Source organism: Protobothrops mucrosquamatus, unplaced genomic scaffold (genome assembly GCF_001527695.2).
Source record: "Protobothrops mucrosquamatus isolate PMUCROS unplaced genomic scaffold, P.Mucros_1.0 scaffold1937, whole genome shotgun sequence".
Lineage (NCBI taxonomy): Eukaryota > Metazoa > Chordata > Lepidosauria > Squamata > Viperidae > Protobothrops > Protobothrops mucrosquamatus.
The window spans coordinates 24,922-41,044 of record NW_015388058.1 but is presented as its reverse complement, the minus strand read 5'-3'; the positions used below and the strand labels follow the sequence as shown (position 1 = coordinate 41,044).

Genomic DNA, 16,123 nt, shown 5'->3' with positions numbered 1-16,123 from the left:
CAGTGTCGGCTGGCGACCCCCAGGGGGAGGGCCTTCTCTGTGGGAGCCCCCACCCTGTGGAACGAACTCCCCCCAGAGATCCGGATTATTCCGGATCTCCCCTCCTTCCGCCGTGCCCTCAAGACATGGCTTTTCCATCAAGCGGGATTGGCCTAGGGGGGGGATTTTATAGGGATTTTAAAGGGATTTTATAATTTTTTAATACAGGTTGTTTAATATATATTTTAATTTGGCTTTTAGATATTTATTGTATAGTATTGTTTTTATTTACCTGTGAGCCGCCCTGAGTCCCTCGGGAGAAGGGCGGGGTATAAATTAAAGTAATAAATAATAAATAAATAACATTTCTCAGTAAAATACTTTATGTACTTCATTAAAATTGATACAGATTAGAAGTTTGAAGCATAAAAGAGGAATAGCCCTTGTCAATATACTATCAAAATGTCTTGAAAAGCATCAAATTGAATTTATTTTTCATTTTGTTTTTTTTTCATAATTTCTGATTTTTACTCTCTTTAATTGCTTCTGAATGTTTTTAATCAATTAATTATTTTATTTTAAAGCCTCTTTTCTGTTTTTCCTGAGAAGAATTGAACTACATAATAAGAATTCACAGCCTATAATCTGCAACACAACCTATGTCCTCTCAAGGCCAATAGTGTGGCTTCCAAAGCCTTCCCAAAAGTTGCCACCAAGTTATAATTAACTTTTCAAAATGGCAACTTTGAAACTTCATACGCATTGTTCCTAAGCAAAGCAACCTAGCTGAGCCATTGTTCATGTAGCCAGCGGAAGTTCTGTTCTGCATTTAGTTTTTAGTTATATTTTGTTCTGGATAAAACTATTTACTATTTCTAGCTTTTACTGACATTACAGAAGAAAATGTTAATTATTTAAGTAAACAATGATTGTCAATACAAATTTGTTTAAAGATTCAAAACTCAGGAAAATTTAGCAATAAAATTAATTTAATCTGCATAATGATACAAATGTTATAGGAAAACTTATAAAGAGTCATACATTATACTATTAAAGCAGCCCAGTTTATCTGTTGTGTTATGTTACCTGTGGCTTCTTGTTATGTTTCTTTTTAAGCAAGTGGGCTCAAAAACCCCAGAAAGTCAAAAGCAAACAAATCACACTCTAGCTTGTTATGTAACATCTTAGAGGATTTAGCTGCTTCTCTGAACTGCTCTGAAACCCTAACTTTTTGTTCCAAAAGCTGCATTTAGAATCATAAACTCTTATATCCAGAAACCCAGCAAATCCAAGTGTCAATCCCCAAGATCGCTTTAGGTTTGAATTCTGACATCAAGAAATCTACAAGACTGTACTGTACACCTTCCTAGAATCCTAACAGTGATTATATTGTCTTGCCAAGCAATAGGCCAGTGATGGCGAACCTTTTAGAGACCGAGTGCCCAAACTGCAACCCAAAACCCACTTATGCATCGTCAGGTGCCGGGTGGGTGTGGCCCATTGGGTGGGCGTGGCTGCGGTGGTAACAGCAGACAGGGTGGGACTAAAAAGTTCAATGAATCAATTCCAACTTTGCAAGATCTTTTTTTTTCCCACGAGAAGTTGAAATTGACTGATTGATTGAACCTTTTTTTTTTTGTACATGGCGGCCGAGGCCTAAAGCGAAAAGGTTTTATAAAACCCAGCTGAAGGCCTAGGACTGGGGCGACAGCACGCATGCCCACAGAGAGGGCTCCTAGTGCCGCCTCTGGCACCCGTGCCATAGGTTCGCCACCACTGCAATAGGCATTTATAAAGGGAAGGCTGCAGTTTTTGAACAAAGGACTAAGAGAATAAGCATTTTTTAGCTATTTGACTTCAAAATAAAGAGATTAATAAAACATCTATAATCTAAATCACCTTAAAGGTACAAAATGTGAAACATACTGTATTTTTACGATTAATTCTTGTAATTTAATGTTGCTTTCCTCAGGAAATCCAAATATCTCTTCATTGGCAATCATTATTTTAAGTTATTTGAGCTGTTGAATTTTTTACATCTGCAGGTGACTGATTTCAAAAATTATTACTTATCAAATCCTGCTCGGAAAAGGCCTTTCAAGAGAAGAACACTGAATGTGATACCAGTTGTTGAACCTCTAGAGCAGGGTTGTCAAACTGCCAGCCCATCGGCCGGTTGCATCATGTGGAGACCGCGCCCACCCCAGCTCCGGCAATGCGAAAAAAGTCACAATACGTCACGACACGTCACATCACACAGCAAGTTTGACACCCGTGCTCTAGGGTGTAATTTCATCTTTTATTACAAAGATTCTATTTCTTTTATTGCTATATTTTCACTATTTTCTTCAAACAGGAGATAAAACCAATTTCTGAATTAATCTGTGGCACTTCTCCATGAAGAAGAGCTATCACTTAAAAACATACTAACTGCGACCTAAGCAAGTATTCAGCTATACTCTTGTGTCATAATGACTACCAGTCAATGTGCTAAATATCTATACTTATATATGCCATTTAGTTGAAACCTTCATTACATTTTCTTTGGAATTAAACAACAGTCTCTAAGATTAACATATTAATTGAAAAATCTAAATAATGTGAAATAATATACTCGTCACAAACATGCACTGAGATAGAGTTTCCTTAAATACATAAAGAACTGACTGGAATTTTGTTTTGTAGAGATTTCATAAAAATGTTGTTTTACTATCTTGTCATATAGATACTTCATACTAAAACACCCATTATTTCCCACAAATGCAATAAAACAGCATTCAAAAAGTTGTTCTGCTCTCATTTAATATTCCCCATTACTCTTCTTATTCAAAACAAATTCTGACTATTTAGAGAAGCAAGGATGATGCATATACTGTATATAACATCAGTGCGATTACTTATCAAATAAAAAAAATCTTCTTGTTTCTCAGAGTATATTTTAATTGTACATGACTTAAATTCTTTCTTTTATCTATTATAATAAATAAAACACTCATAAACCAGTTTTCTCTTTAATCCATAACATAATCTAAAGTTTAAGAATGAATTTTGATTTATTCTGAAGTGAGCGATACCTAAAAATACGGTACAAAATTGTTCAAAAACATCTATATATGCCCAGAAAGATCAGGGGAATTTCAACCAAATCTTACAAGTTTTCTTTTGATTGTTTTTTAAAGTGAGGTGAGTCCAAGAAGGAAGACTGATTATCGCTAGAATTAATCAACAATACTGCTAAATAATATTCATGGAAATAAAAAATAATTAACTCATCCTTTACCTGGGAAGAAATACACTTTCAACTACATAGAAATCTTGCATAAGTACATCTCTGTCTGGTTTAGATGTAAGGTTACCCACTGTGTATCCTATTCCCAATTGTATGGCACCTTTGATAGCTGATGATGCAGTCTGCAAAAACAAATACATATTATTTTTAAAATTGTCATCTTGCAACACATAGGGGTTTTTTTTGTAACCTTATACATCTCTAAGAATATTTCAAAGTCCTGGCTTCCTCTATCTAAAAAACAAGTTGATTCATCCAAGAGCATTTCTCAGATTTTGAGACAAATGATCTCAGTACATCATACAAGTCTACCAGAAAGATTAAAAAGCATTATTTGAAACTCACAGGTCACATACTGTATGAAAAGAAAGTTCATACCTCAAAAGCTGCCTAGTAGTGAGGGTGAAAAAAAAAGAGCATTCCTCTGCCTGCACTCGCCCTTTTCACAGCAGATGGTCTACAACAAGAAAGGAAGAACTCTGGAAATCTTCCGAGTGCTGTGGAATTCTAACAGCTCCCATAAATCATTATATAATTTAAGCAGGAGAGAAAAAGGCAAAAAAAAAAAGGGAACCTCATTTTTCCAATTAATAACGCCTTCCCCTACTTTCCTTTTTGTTCCCTTTCTCCCCTTCCTTGCCCAACCGCGGGGAGCTCAGAGTCTCTAGTTTAGGAAGATGCTCACAGCCATAATTTATTTATTTATTTTATTTATATTTGAATTTATATCCCGCCCTTCTCCCGTAGGACTCAGGGCGGCTGACAATCTATTTAAAATACATACAAAACAATACAAATTTAAAATTAATTAAAAAGAATATTAAATATTTGTCGAATTTAAAATATAATTAAAACCCCCCTAAAAATTACCCTAGGCCAGTCCTGCAAGCTGGAATAACCAAGTCTTGAGGGCGCGGCGAAAGGAAGGGAGCAACAGAGGAATGGGCAAGGCAGAAGAATGAACTCGAGTTTCTAATGGAAAGAATCAGCTGACAGGGCATCACTATCATTTGTGTAAGTGAATAATTACTACTACTAAGGTGGCTGGATAAGGAAAGTAAATAGTTTCTGGGCTGAAATGCAACAGTGAAATTATACGGAGGGTCCCAGTGAACATTGTAGTTAAGGGGCCAGGCAAAGAATCACTCAGGGAAATATAGAAAAACAGCCAGTTATTGTGTTTCTGTGAATCAAGCAGGAAAATCAATATACAAAATTTATTTTTAAAAGGTGTCTTTTCATGTCTGGATGATTTTCAAAATGTGATGCTATTAAGAATGGATGATGATGATGATGATGATGATAGCTTTTGAAAAAGAGAGTGAGAGAAGGCAGAAGCTTTCTGAAAAAAACTCTATCCGCAGAAAGCTCTCAATGGTACACAGATTACAAATATGTTATTTACTAGATGAATACATATGTTCTTCAGCAGCCTAACTATTTAGACTAATATAGAATCAATCTGGTTTTATTATAAATTTTTGAAGCTAATATGGCAAGCGTCTGGCGGTATCTTCTCCACCTACAGCCAACAAAATTAAAATTATGCACTTAATTAATTAGATTGCAAACGACTTCTGGCATAAAACTCTAGAAACACAAATTCAGAAACACAAATGAAAGGATTAAGCATTTCTCTGTGTCTTTTGCTCATAGTCTAGTCTGATTTTATTGAACTTTTATAAGAAACAAAAGGAATAAATTTCAAGCCATCAACTGCTGCTTAACGCTTCTATTACATTCTGGTCGCAGAGACTTTAATAGGTGAGATTCGGTATTTTAAGTGAAAGAGATTTATTTTTTCTAAATACACTGTCTAATTTTATTTTAAACTGCAAAACAATGTATTGACAGATGACTGTTTTGTTAATTAAAAGTAACCAATTTTATAAATCACACAATCTCATCCTGTGAATGGCACAATTATATGAAATAGACAATACATTCTATTGCATTACACTCCTTCCATTTTGTTCAATCAACACACTTTGCTCCATTTGTGTCAGAACCACCACAGTGTCAACTCAAATATGGTCTTATTTAATGGCTGTACTAAGTGGAAAAAAAGGTCCACTCTTCATGAAATAAGCAGGTGCCTTTGACTTCTTACAATAAATTATAAAGACCACCTTAAGTGAATTGTAGACTGTTTCATAAAATGGATAAGAGTTTTGTTCATCTACTGAGCAACAAAAAAGTAGTTATACTAAGTGGAAGCTTTTCTATGCAATTAGCCTTTTAATTACAGAAATAAGTGACTACTGAATCTGAACGTGCAAACTATTTCTGTCTAGGAATATAGAAGAAGCAAAACTGGAAATAAAGTAAGGAATAAATCCTCAAATGTATGCTTAAATATAATAAGTAACCACTGTGTGACCTTTGAAACAATATCAGTTAAAGACTTTCCTTGAAATTCTAGTCCAAGATGCGTCAGCGTTTTTTTTTACTGAAATTGGACGTCACATAAAATCCAGACCAGCTTGGAGCCTAAGGCTTCTTTCTCTGAAACCAGTTACCAATCAAACAAAACAAAAGTCAAATAAGAGAAGCCAAAACAAATTAATTCTTGAAGTAATTAGACAAATTTCTTACATCTCTAATTTGCATAAAAATACGATACCATATGTGGTGGAAGTAATAGGGTAGTAGATGATTCGCCTTGAAGATTTGTTTTATATAGATAGGCAGATGACACAATCTTACTTGCTTTTCTAAAGATGGGTAACGTTTGTAATTTCATCCACCTGTGACAGAATGTGTAGGCATCATGATGGTAACAATTTTATGCAAACCATTTAACCAAAGTTACATAATTAGATGTGATAGACCAAGGAGGTTAGTTCGTTTTGGAAAGACCATGTTTACTCATGGATAAGAAGCCAAGAATTTTAGATGCCAGCACCCCCCAAAAAAGATTCAGCTTATCCACTGATGGGCTTATCTGTGATTTTATAATTATAATCCATGTATATTGATACAATAATGCTTTCCAAAAGTTCCTGTATTTGCAATATATGTTTGCATATAAGCCCATCCACATGAAAAAAAGGAGGTCAGCTTATCTGCAGGTGGCATGTTTTCTTCATGGTATTTTTGTTAAAAAATCTAGACTTGCTTATCTCTGGATGGGCTTATACGTCAGCAAATACAGAACATAATGTCTCAATTATGAAATTGTAAACTAACAAGCTTCATAATGTGGTTATCAAGTATGATAAACATTATTTATGACAGGAAGTCATAAATATTGGTGGACATTTCATCTTTCATTATTCATAAGAATCCCAAGAAGACAAGGCAGGTTCTTCTATACCAGAGGTCCCCAACCTTTTGAACACCAGGGACTGGTGCCATGGAGAAAGGTTTTTCCGTGGACAGGAGAGTGTGTGGTTTTGTGTGCTGCCTGCATCCCACAGATGGGGCTTTGCTTGTTTGTGCAGACCGGTTGCTGGCATGCCGTGGCCTAGTACCAGACCACGGACTGGGAGTTGGGGACCCCTGTTCTACACTGAGTTTATAATTCAGAAAGATCCTCCCCCTAAATATTCGGTAACATACAGAAGGTACTGTATCTTATTAGACAAATCTTATATTTCAAAGGATCGTGTCTTAAATCGTTGAGCTAAATTTATTGAAATGTTTAACAATTGTTTTATTGTTTCTGGATTTTGTTGTGTATAGATTTTTTTTTATTCTGGATTGTAAGCCACCCAGAATTTGGTTTAAGATAGGCAGCTATACAAATGTCTTAAATAAATAAATAAAATTTTAATTTAAAACTACCATCTTGCTCTTGATTTAGATTTACTTCCTCAAATAAATGAACTGCATCTATTAACACAATGTGGTGGCTGTTATTATTCCTAAAGTACAGTGCATGGAAAACGCTAATAGATCTCATGTGTTTTTGTATAATTATGCTTTATTTTATGGATGACTAAATGTCAAATCAAAAATTATAAAGTACCATGAGTCCTTCCTGTTTTCATACATCAAGTATTCTCAAAATAGAACAAAGCCTCTGTAAATGATGCAGTTACTGCTCGTATTACTACAGAATGAATAAAAAGAAATATTATATAAATCAAAAAGAATAATGCTAAAGCATAAGCAGCCACTTAGAAAATGTTTTAGCCTAGAAGACAGATCATTTAAGAAAAAGGAATAATCTTAAAATAGATGTAAAAGTATTCATTTTTATAAAGGAGGATTGAGGAACCCTAATCCTTTAATGCCTTTTATTTTGTGTATTGTAAGCAAGTAATTTATTGCAATCATTTAAAAGAAAAATAATTACAATAACATTAAACCGAGAAAAGAAAAAGTAACAGCTTTACCTGTGCTCAAAATTTTGTGTGAGCCAAACTGTTCTGTCTCTTAGGTTTGCATACCGATATTCTGAATATTCTCCAACTCACTTTAAAATGAATCAGCCATTTTTAAAGGTGCAAATTCAGATACATATTTTACTTCAAAGTTTAGAAGCCTGAATATTCATTAATATGACTCTGGGGACAGAAGCCCAGAAAAATTAGGTCAAAAATTCTTTTTGAGGATTGAAAAGAAAATCTGGGAAAACGAGCTAAAAACAATTTCTTTCCCAATTATTCAGAGGGTTTTTCCCTGCAGGTTTTCTGGAAAACAATCCACAAACTGGCTCAATACATTAGTTTTAGCTTACAGAACTAGAACATCCAAGTAATTACCGCTTCCTTCACCACCTTAAACTTTACAGAGTAAACACAGACTTCATTAAACAAATATTAGCTTCTATACAAGAGTGCACAACTACATCATATTTGCTGAACTGTGGGGTATGCTGCAACAGTGCAAGAGTAGCAGTAATGAAAGGGAGCTCTTTTCAGGAGAAGACTTCTCAAGCCTAGAAATGGCTCTCAGGCCAAGCCATTAAATTAATAATGTCAACAATATTCATCACTAGACATGAGCTGCTGCCTCAAGACTATGATAGAATTTAGGAGAGCCAAATCATTCAAGAAGCGTAGAATGAACTTCAAAGAGTTATTAATCTGGAAAAAATGTGAACAAATCAGTGGAAGAGAGCACGACTTTAGATTTGGAGTACAGAATGTTATAAATTATCTGAGCTTATAACAAAAGAATCTGGAACAATTAAAAACTAAAAACAAACACTGGAATACTTGAAACAACGTAGGATGAAATCATTATTTTATCCCATGTTATTTCAAATGTTCCAATATTCTGATATTTGTGTTCAAAAAAATTATCCATGTCACAACGATATAGAGAATGTGTTTGCTAATATAATTAGAGGAAACAGACTCCAACCACACTGGTATTGGCTGAACTGAAATAATGAGATGAATAGGAATGATTGAGGACCAGTTAACTACTTATTAGTTTGTTTCTGGGTTATGGTTACTGTCATTTTAAACTCTTTGCTATGGAGAAGCATAATGTTGCCCCTTATTATGTGTTGTGTTTCCACATGCAGATAAGTTGTTTTAATGCAAAAATATGCAATGTGTACACCTTTAAATAGTTTTTAAAAAATTCAATTTTAGGTATATTCCATAAAATACAACTTTTTCTCATTTGCAATGTCTAAATTACTGTTTACTGGAAATTGCCAATATGTCCCAACTAGGAAAGGCTGCATCTGCTATGTTTAAAAAAAATATAAAAGAGATTTGGATTGAAAAATATTCCTTCCTTAATTAAGGAGATGCAGCATGCAAAAACATACCAGGAATCCTTTATCTTTATTATTCCAAACTTGAAAATAATAACAAACAGAGCCTACTGTATATAAAAAGGTGACAAACTTGAAAATAACAATGAACAGAGCAGGTATAAAAATGTGACTTCTTTTAAGTCAAAGTTGAGTCTGATAATTCATGCTCATGTCAGATAGTTTTCTTGACAGTGATCCCTAAGTGATTTGTCACTGCCTTCTTCCACAATGCTTTTGAACACCCCAGTCTTGCATATAGTTTGGAGGGTCTCTTTCTCAGTCAAATGCTAACCAGAGTTAATTTTGCATAATAGCTTCTTATGCTAAGCAACGGATCCTACTTAGATACCTTAAATTAACAGAATCAATTTGACTACGATGTGTAATGTTAGTATCCCTTCTAGTACTAAAGAATAGTTTTAGTCTATTCTTTAAAAAAATAATAGCAATTTATGAATGATTGCTAGAGTACACAAATTATTTATTCAAATATATAGAAAGACATGGACTGAGTTGAAATGTCTGAGAGAAAAATATCAACAGATAAAGGACTTATTTCTTGAAACTTAAAATTATAATTGGCAAAAATATTTTGTAGTGTACTGAACATTGATGCAAATTTTTGGATAGGTATTAACCATGCAATACTGGTTGATGTCATGTGGTCATATATTAAGGCAACTCTCATTTGGATTTAAATAATTTCATATATTAAATTTGTTTTGGAAGATTTATAGTCCTTGTAGACAGCTGGTCATTTGCATTCTTTTAGAGAGTCCTTGGGACCATTTAGAGGCTTCACACACATTTGCACTACTCAGGTGATGCTGAGGACACAGAAAAACTCCAAATGGTCCCAATGACTCTCTAAAAGAATGCAAAATCCTTCTATTCCCCACCATCCGGTCAGAGGTGAAGAAGCTTCTTGGATAAGAAGCAAAATGTCTTCAAAGAAAAACAAAAGCACCTTTGGGACAACCATGACCTGGATGACTGAGAATCTCCACCAACACTATACTAGACAGAGCCAGTGTGAATCCTGGGGTTCTCCTAGCCTCATAACTGCTGCCTGATGAGTAGATGGCAGTCATGGCTAGCAGGGCCTTTGAGCAGCTTTGTCTTGTGTGCCAGGTGCACCTGTTTTTGAATCAGCAGGTCCTGTTTACAAGTCACTCACGCCATAATCACCTCCAAACTAGATTACTGCAATGCACTCTACAAGGGGTTGCCCTTGAGAAATATCCAGAAATTTCAACTGGTACAGAATGCAGTGACACGGGCAGTAATATGTGCTCCTGGAAGAGTGCACGTTACACCTTTATCCAAGAACTACACTGCCTACCTGTTTGCTTCTGTGTCCAATTCAAAGTGCTGGTTTTAACCTTTAAAACCCTTCAGGGTGTGGGACGAGGCTATCTGAGACGCTACCTTTCCCCACTTACATCAGCTTGCCCCATCAGATCTGGCATAGAAGGCATGCTGTAGATCCCATCGATCAGGGATCTACCAAGTGTAGATCACAGAGAGGTGCCTTCTTTGCCATGGTGCCTGCCTTATGGAACAATTCTCCCTCTGAAATTAGATTGGCCAACTCCCTTCTGACATCTCAAAAGGCCCTCAAGACCTGGTTATGTGACTAGACCTGGGGCTCCCATGGAACTAAACACTTGGCAAGATTGTTGAGGAGCCATTTCTTATTCTCCCTCCACTCTGATTGTATTTTGAGTTTTTTAGTATATTTATTACCAGTATTTAAAATTTGTATACACAGTTTTTATATTTTTAATTTATTATCATGCACTGCCCACAGCCGCCTTGGCAAGATGGGCAGCTATATAAACTTGATTAATCAATCAATAACAAGAGTAGAATTCTTCATCAATTATATCATGTTATAGAAAGTTAATCTCTCTTATGTTTGAACAAGTACTTCAACACTGGGAGACTTGTGAACCCCTATTTTGAGATTTAAACCACATGTACTGATTTATATGGTTAATTTCCCTTTTTTGTTCTTATAATAAAACATATTTTACAATTGTAATTATATCACATGATATGACTATACCATTTAAGGCTATTTTTTTGATTGGTTCCTAAGAGCCATATGTTTTTCTAATGATGTTTTTAATTCATCTCTTTATACTTGTAATATATGGCAACTATGGAATTCTCTTTCTAATTAACATTGTGTTGTTATTGTTATTTAGATCTAATGTAGCCATCAATTTAATAGAGCCATAGTCTAGTGTTTTGTATTGTATTTCTTCAGCACTGCTCTAAACTAAAACTTTAATTACTATGTTATGATGTAGCTCCTTGAATACTTTGGCTCTTGGTTACGTATTGCTTTGTGAGAGTACAGTTGTAGAAAGTGGCTGAAATACTTCAAATAAATAGCACTGACATTCTAAGCAAAACATTTACAGTTTGGTCTAGTAGTTAAAGCACCAGGCTAGAAACCATAAGACCATAAGTTCCAGTCCTGCCTTAGGCATGAAAGCCAGCTGGGCTACTTTGGGCCAGTTACTCTCTCTCAGCCCAATTCACCTCAGAGGATTATTGTTATGAAGAAATAGGAGGAAAGAGGAGTGTTAGATATGTTTATGCCTTGAGTTGTTGATTAATAAAGGTAAAATATAAAACAAACAATATTTTCACTAAATACAATTTATACAGATACACATAAATACAATTCTGCCTTGGTGATTTTTTTTCCCCTTGTCCTTTCTTACAGGTCTGGCACTATTTTTTTTTATTGCATTCAGGATCAGAAAAAGCCACCCACAACAGTTACTGTCAGTAAGGTTGGCAGTACCTTTAATGTTTTCCAATAGGAAAGAGGCATAGCTTCAGAAGTGAGTTTGTGGTGATTAATTTTCTACTTCAGAAAGCAAGAGGAAAGGCATTGATTTGAGGCTTGTGCCCCAGAAGGTTCTGCCTGTAGTGGCTAGCAAACTGCTGCCTATAACTGGATAGTAGCAATCTTCTGTGTATCCAAACCTATTTTGTTGTGTTCAAAGAATCATAAAGCACAACCGAGAAGAGTGTCCATTCTAGCACTCTGTATAAGCTGTAAAACAATGAAATTATTTTGAATCGTTCAAAATGATATGAAATTTTTACAAACCTTTTTATATGTTTTCTCCTCATTTTGTTTTTCAGAAGGGGGATCTCCATTTTCAGCTATAGTTTGCATCTGAAAAGATTTAAAAACACAAAAGCATTTTATTTCTAGTGTTTCCCAGAAAGGCAACAGTCAAATTAAATAAAACATAAAATATAAGACATCAATGTACAAACAACAACTTTAAAATCAATAATCTGGTGGTAGTGCAGCTAAGCTATGCCAGACAGTGGGCTTTATAGATTGACACTTATGGACTTTGTTATTATTTCCCCATTCTCTGGATAATTTGTGGAGCCCTTAATTTGTAAACCAAATTTTATCTCTGGATAATCACAGAATATTCTAAATGTTATTAAAAGGCACAGCAATAACAACAACCCTGGAAAGACTTATTCTGGTGCCTGAAAGATAGTAACTAGGAGAACAAGAAAGACGCCTGTAATAAAGACTTTAATTGCTGGGAGATTCATGTTGTAAAAGGTAATCCTTCAAACGTATTAGCCCCAGTCTTTTTAAGGTTTTAAACACTAAAATCAATCCTCAATCAGACTGGAAACAAATCAATAACAATGTACTTCTCTGAATACCAGGTTGATAATATGCTCAGGACAGCCAGTGCTAGTAAATAATGTGGTTCCTCTAATGGTGAATCAAACCAATACTTGTCTAGGAAAGTCTTAAAAGCAATGCATTCCTAATCTGATCAATACTGAAGCATGAGTAATAACAGTCAAACCATGTCTCTCCAACAAAGGAGTTCAACAACAGAGCAACCAAAGCCACATGGAATATAATAAAGAGCTACCTTTAGCTCCTTACAGGGAAAAAAATTGTTTATAAGAATCTTACCCAAGACAAAGCAAAAATTTGGTCTGAGAGATTTTTCACTAATAGTTCTATCTTACCTTAATAATCAGTGATGGCCATCATTTTTTATGATCACCATATTCACCCTAATGGCCCCCTGGATTGCATGGATGAATTATAATCCTAACCTAATATGTCTAGCTTAGCTGGAGGCCTGTTCAGGTCTGTTGGTTTCAGAGTTTACACAAGTATATATACCCTTGTGTATTTATCTGTTTCTAGCTAATGTAGGACAACTATAGAATCATAGGTTATTTAGGGAAATCAGTCCCATCAACTTTGTGCAGGAATCCAAATCAAAACATCCCAGAAAGATGGGTGTCTAGCCTCTACTAGACATCTGAGAAGTTTTTACACATAAATTATATGCAACATTTCCAGTGATCTTTAAAATATCTCTGAATCATTCCGGTTCTGTACCTATGGAGGGATTCTCGGGGCGTTTCCCTGCTGAACAGCGTTGGCAAAAAATTCATGAGTACATCAGAGAATTTTTTATTACGTATAACCAACAATAGATATTGAATGTAATTCTTATTTCTTTATGCATAGAACATGCACAAATAGTGAAAAGAGACAGATGACAGAGCAAAGGCAAATAAACATATTAGTAAACCCACCAAGATAAATACCAATTAGAAAGTTTTACAATTTTAGTGGCAAGCAAAGAGCCAGGAGGTCATAAAGACATGAGTAAGTATGGGATTCTGAAAAGTCTGTCTCCGGTGTCCCAACCAGTCATGTCTCAATCGTCATTAGACAAAGTGAAAAGCCTTCTAGGATATCTTGGTGAACAGATAAACTGGTAGAGAATATGATTGCATTTTCTTTATCCTAGACTCAAAATGTTCAGCTCTTAAAAAAAAAAAAACATTCACCAAAATGGTGGAGTGGGCCTGCAAGCTGATATAGTTACTACATAAGGGGCATAATGTCCTCTCATAGATAACATCTTAATTTAAGAAGGATCATTAAATAGATCATCTGGCTTTACAGGCTGATTGCAAAGCAACATTCAGAAGATGGAGGTTCATAGTTCATGCTATAAATATTCCTTTGCTAAAACCTTCTTTGAAATTAAAATGTGCTAGTTAACAGATTGATGCCTACATTAAACATGTTATTAGTCAAAATGCATGTCCTTCTTATTTAGGTTGTTGATCTACTCTTTCGGTCACTCAAAGAGCTATGTTAAACTCTATGATCATAAAACATTTAGAAACTATCTAGACTCTGCTTACCACTTGTTTAAATTACTCTTTGAAGTTACAATAGAGCTGAATGCCAAAGTCTTATGACAGGTCCTTGAAGTTATGGCCATTGCAGTGTCTCCACAGTCATGATTACAATTCGGACACTTGGCAATTGGCTTGCACTTACAACAGTTGGACAGCCCATGATCATACGATTGCCATTTGAGACCTTCCCTTCCAACTTCCCACAAGCAAAGTTAATGGGAAAACCAGCAGGGAAAGTCACAAGTCACCTCTTGTCACTCTTGCTGCTTTTTCTCCTTTAGAGCCCGAGTGGTAGGATGAGTGTGGGTCCCAGGCAGGCAAGTGCCTGCCCAGTTGTAGTCAGATGATGCCACAGGGCCCTCTCCCTGGCCTGCACACATTTGTGTAGCCCATCCCCCCACGGACACTACGTTGCAATACAAATTCTGGTTTTAATTATCATATTTAATCAAAGACTACCTGTAATCACAAATATATTTTTCCATTCTTACGGTAGGCCTATTTATAGCACCATACTGTTATTAATAATATTAGAATGCCAAGTACCTTTCTTAGCTATGTTACAAACAGTCTGCAGTTGAGAGATGGAGTCAGCCCTTTCATTGATGCAGTCAATTTTTCCAGGACACACTGTTAAAAAAAAAAAAGTACTTTTATTAACCAGGGTTATTTAAAAAATACTTTAATACAGAACAACAAATAAACAAAAGCATGGCCCTACACACACACACATATATAAAATATAATCATTTATGTGTTATTACATTCATACATTATTTATGATCATTCTAATTACAGGGGGTGCTCGATTTACAACCTACCCGAAAAAGGAGACTGTACCCCATTCCCTTTCTTATCTGAAGTTCCAACAGCAAATCCCCCCCATGGTCACATGACCCCACTTTAGGCACTCGGCAACATGGTCACATTTATGGCCATTTTGCGGTGTCCTGTGGGCACATGACTGCATTTTACGAATTTTGCTGAAAACTGACAAAGGATCATATTTATGATTGTGGCATTTGCTTAATGACCACAGCATTCGCATTTATGACTGCCACATTAGTTTAATGACCCCTGCGAAAAAAGTCACACGTGACCGACCGGTTTTATAACCATCACGACATACGATCATAATGGGCAGGTTCTATTATAGTTGTATAGCTCAAGGACTACTCCTTTACACATTTATGAAAAGCAATAGATGCACGTTACATTGCAGACCATTACTAAAATATATTGAAGAATTTATTTCAGTCGACCTTTGTGAGGCTGCCTGAAAGATACATGAAAAGGAACTATGAAGCTAGTTAGCTCATTCATATAGAAAGCTCACTGTACCCACATACAAAATATTATTACAACAGCAAAACCGCACGTGTTTTGAAAGAGGACTGATAGGATCATAATTAGTTTTCAAATCTTAGTTTACCTATCAAGCTTCTGAGATTTTGCTTCCAATAGAAAAATGGACTTCATGCAAAACAATGGGAACGGTTCTATAGTTTCCATCTACTTTTCTAATAACTGGGAAAATAAGCAATTTACTACTGTTTGTGCACCCAGGTTTACTACTCTTCAACCACAAAAAAGTGTATGTGAAAACCTGCTTCTAGTTTCTGAATAAACCCACCCCTCAATAAAAAGGAAGGGATGAAGAGAATAAAAAAAATCTAATGACTGAGAACTGCATCTCGGTCTTGTGACAAGCAACTTTTGTAAAACTATGCTAATTACAGGGCTGCTTTAAAATAAATCCTTTTTCAATATTTCCCCCCCTATACGTATAAATATAATGACATTTTAAAAGGTTATCCCACATAATCATATAACTTTGTACCTGGACATTCTTGGTTATGGTAACATTTAATTTATGGAATCCTAGAATGCAATGCTATTTT

The 16,123-nt window shown here is 35.3% G+C and overlaps 1 protein-coding gene across 1 annotated transcript in view; it reads right to left on the bottom strand.

Annotated features, from left to right (window-relative positions):
- Window positions 1-14,849, bottom strand: part of PIP5K1B (phosphatidylinositol-4-phosphate 5-kinase type 1 beta) — a 51,392-nt gene extending 36,543 nt beyond the window's left edge. The window contains exons 1-3 of the mRNA XM_015823652.1: window positions 14,769-14,849; window positions 12,118-12,186; window positions 3,260-3,390 (exon numbers count right to left, since the gene is read on the bottom strand). Coding sequence (XP_015679138.1) covers window positions 3,260-3,390; window positions 12,118-12,186 — 200 coding nt within the window. The 5' untranslated portion in view covers window positions 14,769-14,849. The remainder of the gene's footprint in view (window positions 1-3,259; window positions 3,391-12,117; window positions 12,187-14,768) is intronic.
- Window positions 14,850-16,123: the final 1,274 nt, after the last annotated feature.